The sequence below is a fragment of the Elephas maximus genome, chromosome 25 (genome assembly GCF_024166365.1).
Source record: "Elephas maximus indicus isolate mEleMax1 chromosome 25, mEleMax1 primary haplotype, whole genome shotgun sequence".
Classification (NCBI taxonomy): Eukaryota; Metazoa; Chordata; class Mammalia; order Proboscidea; family Elephantidae; genus Elephas; species Elephas maximus.
The window spans coordinates 23,741,129-23,751,866 of NC_064843.1; the positions used below are offsets into that span (position 1 = coordinate 23,741,129).

Consider the following 10,738-nt stretch of genomic DNA (forward strand, 5'->3'; position numbering starts at 1 on the left):
GCAAAGCAACACCATTTCGAAAGACTCTATTTGAATACTTAGTTAGCAGCCTGATTCCTCCCCGACACCCTACTCTGTGGCAACATCTTTACTCTTTGGCCGAGGCCAAAGAATATGGATGACCCAAAGAGAAGAGAAAAAGGAGACCGATGGGAGAAAATTGTGGGAGAGGGAGACAGAGACGTGGAAACCGTGGGAGACTCATAGAAAAAGAAGATAAGTCAGATAGAGACACCAAGAGGCACAGAGAAACAAAATGATACCAACTGATCAATAAAGATACATTGTCAGAAACAAACAGAAGGGTTGTGCCCATTAGGAGAACAGATAAAATGGGAAATGGAGAATGAGGACAATCCACAATCTTAAAGTTATTAAAATGAAGACCCCAGAGGGCGACATTCACTTCTCCTAAGGTAGCCTGGAAAGTGTGAGATATGTTTGCCCACTTCCCCTGGCTGACCAGAGAGCCCAGGCCAGCCCAGTGAGCTAAGGATCAGGAGTCATCCAATAAGAGACCCCCTCCCCCAGAGCTGTGGACTGTGGATGCCAGTCCCTGCTCAGGAACTTGGTGTTCCCAGCAGGAAAGGGGGTGGCTGGCTTGTGTCCAGTTCTCATATCCAAGATACTGGCTACTGAGGTAATAGCCTGGGCCAAGGCAGCAAGACATTTCCAAGTTCTGGAACAACCGGACAGGCCAGCCCCTCTTCAGAATGGAGTCTTCTGGACTTTTGAGCATCATGGTGCTATTCATTCTCCTAGCAAATGTCCAGGGACCTAGGCTGAATAATTGGCTCTTTCCCAGTAAGTACCGGGCCCTCAGCCCTTGCCCTGGAGAAAGGGAAGTTGGCTGGGAGGAGGGAACAAGGAACAATTTCTTAGGCCTGGGTTGTATTTCACCATCTTAGCCCGGGTCCAAGTTTGGGAGATGAAGGAAATATTTGGAATATTTCTTCCTATCTCCCTCCCTGTGGAAGATCCCTTCCGTGAATGCAGGAACCCAGGACTGAGGCAACCACCACTTTCAGCCGTTTTGAACTAGAGGATCTTTCTTGTGGAGGGGTTGGGGGAGGGGGAGGGTCACAAAGTCTAGTCTTTATGGGAGAGATTATATATTAGTTGTGTAGTAATCTGGGAAGCCTAAGGGGACTTTCCCCCAACCCACAAGAAAGAATCCTTTCTTGGGATATCATCCCCATCAGCTCCTTGTTCTTTCAAATGTAGTCCTAAAGTGTTCCTACATCCCTAGGGCTTTCCTGACTTTGGAATAAAGAACGGTGTCCAGAAGTCCCTTTAAACCTAAAACACTGATACTCCACGGCTATATAATAATAACGATTATTACTACCATTTACCAAACACTCAGAAAGTAAGGATTTAAAAAGAGTGATCTGGAGTCAGACTTGTTGTTGGGTGCCATGGAGTTGGTTCTGACTCATAGCGACCCTATGCACAACAGAACAAAACACTGCCCAATCCTGCGCCATTCTCACAATTGTTGTTATGCTTGAGCCCATTGTTGCAGCCACTGTGTCAGTCCATCTCATTGAAGGTCTTCCTCTTTTCTGCTGACCCTCTATTTTACCAAGCATTATGTCCTTCTGCAGGGACTGGTCCTTCCTGATAACATGTCCAAAGTATGTGAGATGAAATCTCACCATTCTTACTTCTAAGGAGCATTCTGGCTGTACATCTTCCAGGACAGATTTGTTTGTTCTTCTGGCAGTCCATGGTATATTCAATGTTCTTCTCCAACACCACAGTTCAAAGGCATCAACTCTTCTTCAGTCTTCCTTATTCATTGTCCAGCTTTCGCATGCATAGGATGTGATTGAAAATATCATGGCTTGGGTTAGGCACACCTTAGTCCTCAAAGTGACATCTTTTTAACACTTTAAAGAGGTATTTCGCATTAGATTTGCCCAATTCAATGCATCATTTGATTTCTAGACTGCTGCTTCCAAGGGCATTGATTGTGCATTCAAGTAAAATGAAATCCTTGACAACTTCAATCTTCTCTCCATTTATTATCATATTGCTTATTGGTCCAGTTGTGAGGATTTTTGTTTTCTTTATGGGAGTCAGACTTAGTGAATTCAAATCCTGGCTCCACCACTTAGCAGCCTTGCAAACTTGGACAAGTTACTTACACTCCATGTGCTTCAGTTTTCTTATCTGTACTTAATAGAATGTACTTCTTAGAGCTGTTATGGTGATTAAATGAGATAATATATTTAAAATGCTTAGAAGAGTGCTTGGCTTATGGTAACTTGATAGATGCTAGTTAATATTACTGTGCACCAATTACTATGATTATAGCTTTACCTACTTGGTCTAATTTCTTCTTCACAACTCTATAAGGATAAAACTGTTTTATGAATGAAGACACCAAATTTCAGATAGGGTAAGTGTTGTACAAAGAGTTAGAATTCAAAAACATGACAACCTGACTCCAGGGTGAATGACCATAACCACTGTACAACAGCGCCACCCAAGGGAACTCCCAGGCACCGACTCCTCAACAATGTCAAAATGACCAGGTAAGCTTGGCGTAATGGTTCTCAATGGGGATCATTTTTGCCCCCAGAAGAACATTTGCCATGTCTGGAGACATTTTTGATTGTTTCAGCTGGGAGCTGCTACTTGGATTTACTAGGAAGAGGCTAGGAATGCTGCTAAACACCCCACGATGCACAGGACAGACCCCACAATGAAGAATAATCCGGCCCAGATGTCAATAGCGCCAAGGTTGCAAAACCCTGCTTTAGAGGGGGTGAGTTAGGGGCTGGGGCAAGAAGGCAGAGAGTAAGGGTGGTTGGGAGACAGTGCTGAGAAATACATGAGAGCACCCTGAGGAAAAGGACTTCTGGGAGCTGACAAAATGAAAACAGACTTCCTTGACCCCCAGCATTGCCTTGAGTTGGGGAAGGCTGAGTGCTGTGCCCTCCAAGGCTCAAAGTGGTATGCCTGCTCTTTCCTAGAGAAATGCCCCAGAATCAAAGAACAATGTGAATTCCAAGAAAGGGATCAGTGTAAGAAGGACAGACACTGCCAGGACAACGAGAAGTGTTGCCAATTCAGCTGCGGAAGAAAATGTTTAGACCTCCGACAAGGTAATAGAGTCTTAGAATAACCAACTCCGCTACCCATGCCCGCAACTTCTACCCACTGGGGCTGTTCTCTGGCCAAGGTTGCTGGACTTGGGAGATGTGAGATTCAGATTCATCATTACCCCTAATATGGTGTCTGCAGGGCTGCCGACTGGTTCATTCTGGTTCGAACCCCTGCCAAGAATTTTTATTTCTAACAAGTTCCCAGATGATGCTGATGCAACTGGCTAGGTACCGATTCTGAGAACCACTAGTAGAGTAGTGGCTCACAATTTTTATTATACGTAAGAATCACCTTGGGATCTTATTAAAATGTAGATTTCAGATTCAGTATTTCTGGGGTAGAAATGATAATTCCCAACACGGGTTTGAACAAAAAATGAACCAGTTTGAAGCCCTGGGTGGGCGACATTAGATAATGTCCTTCTTCTATATAAGCCTTGATTTCCCCAGATGAAAGATGGGTATAGTTGTGGAATTGAACCAGATGGTCTCTTGGCTACTTTCTACTCTTTTATGATTTTCTGAGTCACCAGATGGCCATTGTTGGCCCAACATGTACCAACATTGTTGCCGCAAGTGACAATCAAACAGTTTGTGTTTCCTGTCTTTTTGTTCCCTAGTGGCAGCCTCTCTGCCTATACAAATCCAACCTTCGACCAGCCTCCACTTCTAGGAAACCTTCCCTGACCACTCCAGACCAGAGAGTTTTTTCTTTGCTGCTGCAATCTTAACTTCATGCCTATCTCCCTGGGCTCCAAAAACAAAAACAAAAAAAAACTATCAAGGATTCTTTATCAATTTACTTAATAAATATGTATGTAGTGCTTCTGAGACCCATAGTAGGATTAGAACTACCCAATGTGGTCAGAGAGGCTGAGGAAGGCTTCCCTGAGAAAGGCAACCTGGAATTGAGATCAGAATGTCCCAAGGAGGAAAAATGAATTGGCCATCTGAAAAATTACCTTTTGCCCTGAATGAACTTGCCCTTTACTTGTATTCCCTTTCATTGGCACAATTTGGAAGGCAGAGTGATTGGGTTGTAATTTATAATTTTCCAGCCACTTCCATACCCTTTATTCATTCAGGACCTATATACTCAGCAGCTACTCTCTGCCTGACCCTGTGCTAGGAATGAACACCCAGATACAATCAAGGAGCTCACAACTTAGAGGGCCATAAAGGTGGCCCCATTTACCCTTCGCAACACCCCTGGGGGCAAGCAGGGTGGGGTATTGCATTCCCATTTCACAGAAGATGAGGAAGTCAAGGACCCGAAAGGTAAAGTGGGTGGTTGATGTGCACACACTGAATAAGGAACCGAGTCTTGAACCAAAGTTCACTCTTAGTGGAGACAATGAGGCTGGTGGTCAGAGAAGGGGCAGGTCAATGTTTCCTGGGGAGGCAGATGCCAAACATCTATGCAAATACATGCAAATATGTCAAAGCTACTAGGATTATGATAAGGGACAAGGAGCCTGCCTCTGTCTTGTCTATGTGGTTGCCAGGGGGAACGAAGAACAACTGTTCTTTCCTAGGCAGCACTCTGAGTACTCAACTCTGGGCTCTCCCTGCAGACATATGCAAATTGCCAAAAGATGCTGGCCTCTGCATGGCTTATTTTCCTCGCTGGTGGTATGATAAAGAAAATAACACCTGTTCCAGCTTCATCTACGGTGGCTGTCATGGGAACAACAACAACTTCCAATCCAAAGCCCTCTGCCAGAACTTTTGCCGAAGAGAGGTGAGTCCCAGGGACCCCAGTCTTCCATCCTCACCAAGCCACCCTGGGAGGTCTGGGTGCTGGTCGACTCATTCCAGGATGGTTATGACCTCGCAGACCTGGTGCTGACAGAGCAGCTCCCATCAGGGGGTGAGAATGCACCTTGCAAAGGGGTAGGCAGAGTGGCTTTCTAGGAACTGAGGCTGGGGAGAAAGGTGGTGATTAATCAAAACTGGCCAGGGTAAGGGGAGCTAAGAGGAGTGGAAGGAGGATGCAGAAGTGGTGAAATCTCAGAGACCAATTCCAGAAGGTCATGACCAGCCCAGACCAGATATTATTGACCAACCCACCATTCCAGGCCACTCGCTTCCTCATCACAACACTTCACCAGCAATCCACACTCATTTCTTTCTCCTTTAAGGAAATTTATAACCCCCAAGGAGTTTCTGGGTGGTGCAACAACAGTAAAAAAAAAAAAAAAAAAAAACACTCAGCTACTAACAGAAAGGCTGGAGATTTGGGTCCATCCAGGGGCACCTTGGAAGAAAGGCCCAGTGATCTACTTCAAAAACTCAGCCTTTGAAAACTCTATGGAGCACAGACACACATGTACACCCTCCATGAGTCATAGTTGACTCAATGGCAACTGGGTTTTCATATACATATCCCAAAATAAAAAGAACCCACTTCTTCTTAATATTGTCCTCTGAAAAGATGTACAAACATATTTTCTAGACTAGTTCCAAAGATAAGTTCACCCAACCTGCTTACCTGGTCCCCTCCTACATTCTCATTAGGCTCCTCTTTCTGAAGGGATAAGGATGCACTGGAACAACCCAGGATTTGGCTGAGAACCCAAGGCTTTCTCCATGCACCTGACTGATGCTCAAAGATGGCATCTTTGAGGCCTGGCTCTTCTCAAAGCTAAACCCGGGCATCTGCCTCCCCCTCCCCCAGCTCAGCCTCTTTTCAGACGTAGTTATCTTCCCTTGCAACCCCTTCTCTATGCCTTGCTTTTTAATCTCTAACTTTCAGAGCCCCTATTTACCCCTGTGTAACTCCCAGTTTTTCCCAATAAAGTGCTTTGTTGAGATCTGTGCCTCTGAGGCTGAGTGGTTTATGTCTGTTCAGCACATGACACTTTGCAGTGAGTGAGGGGTCATTGGGGCTTCTGGTGACACCTTTGCTGGGAATGATGACAATCAGAACCTTGAGAGTTGAGATTCCTTGGGATATTGTTACCCTCTTCTGTTTCTTCAAAAAATTGTAAAAGCCTTTAAAACAAGGGCCTGTGGGTGTTGCCTTAGTTTAGATCCCCAAGAAGCCAATCCTGGGACAAGGGCATGGGTGTAAGTAGTTTTTTGGGGACGTCTCCCAAGAAGCATAAAGGAGGGAGTGGGGTAAGCAGTACAGGGAAGAGAGAAGAGTTGATAATGGGCTGGTCACCACTGTGGGAAACTGTGGCTCCTTCCAGCTGGAGACCTTCTAAGCGACCCTGTAAATCATATCTCCAAATTTTCCTCTTTTGTCTCCGATGGTGGGGAAGTTGAGGCATATATCCACAGATTCCCATGCGTCACTGGATGCCTGGGGTATTAAATCCCTTGGTCTTCCAAACTGCCCACATACAAGCTGAACAAGCTCCCACGGAGCCAGAGAAAACCCACAGCAGAGAAGACTCTGGCACGTGAGGTGGATGCTGTCAGTGTGCACTGGCACTGTGCCCCGCAGCTGCAGGGGACAGCAGAGGTAAGCCAAGAGGGTATTGGGGTGGGGCAAAAACAGTGCCTGTGACAGTCTACTCTTTGCATTGTTCAGATTCATTCATGCCCCACATTGAGTCCACTCTCTTACTGAGCCTTCAAGACTTAAGTTGAGAGGCTCAGTAGAACAAACTTCAGGCTCCACTGCTCCAGCTAGTCCTGAAGCCGTGACTGACATTTACCTGCTCCTTCCTGCATCACCTATTCTAAATTGCACCCAATGACAGAAACTTTCCATTAACTCTAATATATTCTGCTCTCAAAGGACCATGGCCTTGACAGAAGATATCTGAAGATCTGGTAATCAGTCTGGTTCTTCCCCCACACCATACTTATGGTGATACCTTTACTTTCTGACAATGATTAAAGAAAGGGGTGGCCAAGGGAGAAAAGAAGAGAAAGACATAAGGAAAGTGAAGGAGATGGAGCAAGAGATCCAGGAAGAGAGAGACTCACAGAAAGACAGAGAGAGGCACAGAGTAAAAGACAGCAAGAAGCACAGGGACAAAGTGAAAGCACAGAGAGAAGAAAAAGAAATAGTGTGAGAAAAATAGACAGGAAAATAATGAACATGTTGGGAGAAGAGTAAAAATGGAAAGGAAGGATATTCTTGACCCCCAAACTCTCCCTGGAAGCGTGAAGACCCTGGAGTTGAACATTCCTTCCCACTACGGGAGTCTGGAAAGCCCCAAACAAGATTTGTCCCCACTCCCTGGTTGATCAGATGGCCAGCCCAGGGAACTAAGGTTCAGGAGCCGCCTGTTAAGAGTTTCCAGGGCTGGGGCTGTGGGTGCCAGCTAGTTCACTGATGGCCTCAGGCTTTTGGTGTTCCACAGTGAAGGGAGTGTGGTTGGCTTGTCTCCAGTGATGCCAGCTCCTGTGGTGCAAGGTTGAGCCAGGGCAGCCAAAGTTCAGAGGCAAGAGCTGCTGAGCAGCAGTCCCTCATTTTTACGCCACCGGCCAGGCCAGTTCCTCCTAAAATGGGGCTCTCGAGACTTCTCCCAATCCTGGTACCATTCATCGTCCTGTGGAGTGTCCAGGAACTTGGGCTGGTTGAGGGGTCTAGAAGCAGTAAGTATTGAGGACTCAGTCCTTGCTCTGGAGAAAGGGAAATTGACTGGGAGGAAGGAACAAAAAACAATTCCATAGCCCAGGAATGCCCCCTGCCCAACCTCAGCCTGGGATCCTAAAAGAGAGGGAGGAGACACATTTAGAGCTATTCTTTCCACCCTCTTCCTCTTGGTAAGACACCCTTGGTGAATGAAGGAACCTGAGCCTGCGGCACCTGAGCCCCGCGGCACCTGAGCCCGAGGCACCTGAGCCCGCGGCACCTGAGCCCACACCACCATACTGAGTAGAAGTGCCCCCTGGAGGGGGTTGAGCGTGGCCTCATGAAATGGACCAAGGGAACTGGAAAACCTAAGGGCCTTCCCCACAAGAAAGACAGGTGGCTCTCCAGAACCACCCTCATCAGCTTCCAAATCTTCCTGTTGTGGCCCCCAAAAGTCTCCCCACCTCCATGCCCACAGGGCAGGCTTGCCTTTGGGATAAAGAACAGTCTCCAGAAATCCTTTGGAATGGTGAGCTACGAAGACTCCATAATTAGCAGCTAAACTATACTGAGTACTCAGTAGGCGTTGGAAGTCCGTGCTCAGGAACCACACATCGCTACTGCTCAGTAGCCATGTGACCTTGGGCGAGTTCATATAATCTCCCTATGTTTCAGATAAGCAGTAGCGATGTGTGGTTCCTGAGCACGGACTTTCAACCCCTACTGAGTACTCAATATATTTTAGCTGCTAATTATGGAGTCTTCGTAGCTCACCATTCCAAAGGACGTTTCAGATTCCTCATTTATAAAACGTGAGCATTGATAGGGAACCCTGGTGGTGTAGTGGTTAAAAGCTAGGGCTGCTAACCAAAGGGTCCGCAGTTCAAATCCGCCAGGCGCTCCTTGGAAACTCTATGGGGGCAGTTCTACTCTGTCCTATAGGGTCGCTATGAGTCGGAATCGACTCGACAGCACTGGGTTTTTACTGGGGAGCATTGATAGGACTTACCCACAGAGCTGTAATGAGGATTAAAGGAAAAAAGGCCAGACACACAGTAAATGCTTCATCAATATTAGTCATTATTATTACACCCCAGGCAGCATGACAATGGATTTAGAAGCTTGGTGGTATCCATCCTCAAAACAATCCTATGAGGCAAATGAGGAAACCAAGGTTCAGAGAGGGCGTATGAGTACTAAGTGTTAAACAGAATTCAAAAGCCTACCAGCTGACTCCAAAAATGGAAATCTTAATCACCACCTGTTATAGCGCCCCCCTCTCCTCCCCTGCAGAACTGTCCAAAGGCAGCAAGGCCCTAGAAAAGAGGGTCCTTCTCCCGGGAACCTTGGGTGGTGGTGAGGGTTTGGGGTCATGTTTAGAGATTAAATGCTGAACTGTTATGGGGTTGGGGGCATGGACAGTACTATGAAAATCCTGAGCCCCCGGAGTTTACTGCCTTCTGGGAACAAGGCATGTGAAAACAACCTTCCCTAACTTCACAGTGGTGCCCTAGTCCTGGGAAGAGAGGGACTCTGGCCCCTTCAAGGCTCCAAGTGAGTATATCTTCCCCCTCCCTCAGAGAGATGTCCCCGATTCAGAATAAAGTGTGAAGTCCGAGAAAGGGACCAATGTTCTATACGCAGACCTTGCCCAGGGAACCTGAAGTGCTGCATGTACAGCTGTGGAAAGAAATGTTTAGACCTCAGACAAGGTAACGTACAGCCCCTGATTACCTAATGCCCTTGTCCCTTTCTGTCCTGGTCAGACCCCTCCCCTGTGTCACTGGGCTGGGCTGGTCTCTGAGCAAGAGTCTGGGCACACCCACCACTTGATACAAATCCTGAAAGTGCTGGTCTTGGGAGGCATGGATTTGATTTCATTCCTGTCTCTATTACACTATGTAACATGAGCAATGTCATTCTTCTTTCTGGGCCTCAGTTTCCTCATTCATAAGATAAGTGTGGGTATTGGGCCACATGGTCTCTCAGCTACTCGTCTGTGATTCTCTGAGATGCCAAGTAGCCACTGAAGTCCTATGAACTGCCAAGATTTTTGTCAGGTGGTATGATAACTATAAGAGACATGTATACAATTTGTATCTTCTGGCTTTTTTCTCCAGGCCCCTCTGTCTATACAGATCCAGACCATCTTTGACCTCCTACACTCATTACTCTCTGCCCATATCATTGGGCCCTAAAGAAGACTGTCAAGGACTATTCAGATACACACTCATTCAACAAATATTTACTGGTGCTACCGAGGCCCATGATGGAATTCACTTGCTCAATGTGGTCAAGAAAGTCAGGAAAGCTTTTCCCGGAAATAGGGATCCATAATTTAAGATCTGAAAGATGGGTAGTTCGTAGGTAAGTTTGGAGAGAGGAGCCTTCCAGATATAAAGAACAGCATGTGCAAAGGTCATGTGTTGGGAGGCAGCATGGTGACGCCTGGGGAGGCCAGGGAGCAGACAGTGAGCATGAGCGTGGTAAGGGATGAGAAAGGTTGGGAAAAATGAAGCTGGACTAGGTAGGGAGGGTTCCAGCAAGGAAGGTTAAAGAGTCTGGTCTTGATGCTAAAAGCAATGGTCTATCAGCATTCAAATTCCCTACCAACTGTGTGACCTTGGACAAATAACTCCTCTGAGCCTTAGTTTCCTCATCTACAAAATGGGGACAATCAGAGGACCTACCTCATTAAGATTACATGTTAATATGTGTCAAGTGCTTAGAACAGCACTTGACACTTTAGTAAATGCTATAATTATTGTTGTTGCTGTGCTTCAGACTATGAGCTCCTGAAGAACTCTTATTTATAACTTACAGCACTATGTATAAAACAGGTGTTCAAAAAATGCTTTCAGGATAAATTTTCATTTTTCACTGTGAACATTCCTGGAGCACTCTGTGCCAGGTTATCTGCTAGGAACTGGTATACCAAGAAGACCTAAGACCTATGTCTTACTTTAAAAAAATCTCACATTCTCATGGAGGAGTCAGAAAATATGAACACTTAGTTATAGAAATGACAAGCTTATGCAAGATTGAGAAGCAGTAACAAAAGGCAAGGGACAAAGAATGGAACAAAGAAAGA

The 10,738-nt window shown here is 46.2% G+C and overlaps 1 protein-coding gene across 1 annotated transcript; it reads left to right on the top strand.

The window, feature by feature from the left end:
- Positions 1-713: 713 nt before the first annotated feature.
- Positions 714-9,821, top strand: LOC126067390 (eppin-like). Its single transcript, XM_049869199.1, has 5 exons — positions 714-804; positions 2,982-3,113; positions 4,688-4,854; positions 9,230-9,359; positions 9,768-9,821. Exons 1-5 carry the CDS (start codon positions 714-716, stop codon positions 9,800-9,802), a joined length of 555 nt encoding a protein of 184 aa, XP_049725156.1. The 3' UTR covers positions 9,803-9,821.
- The last annotated feature ends 917 nt before the right edge of the window (positions 9,822-10,738 follow it).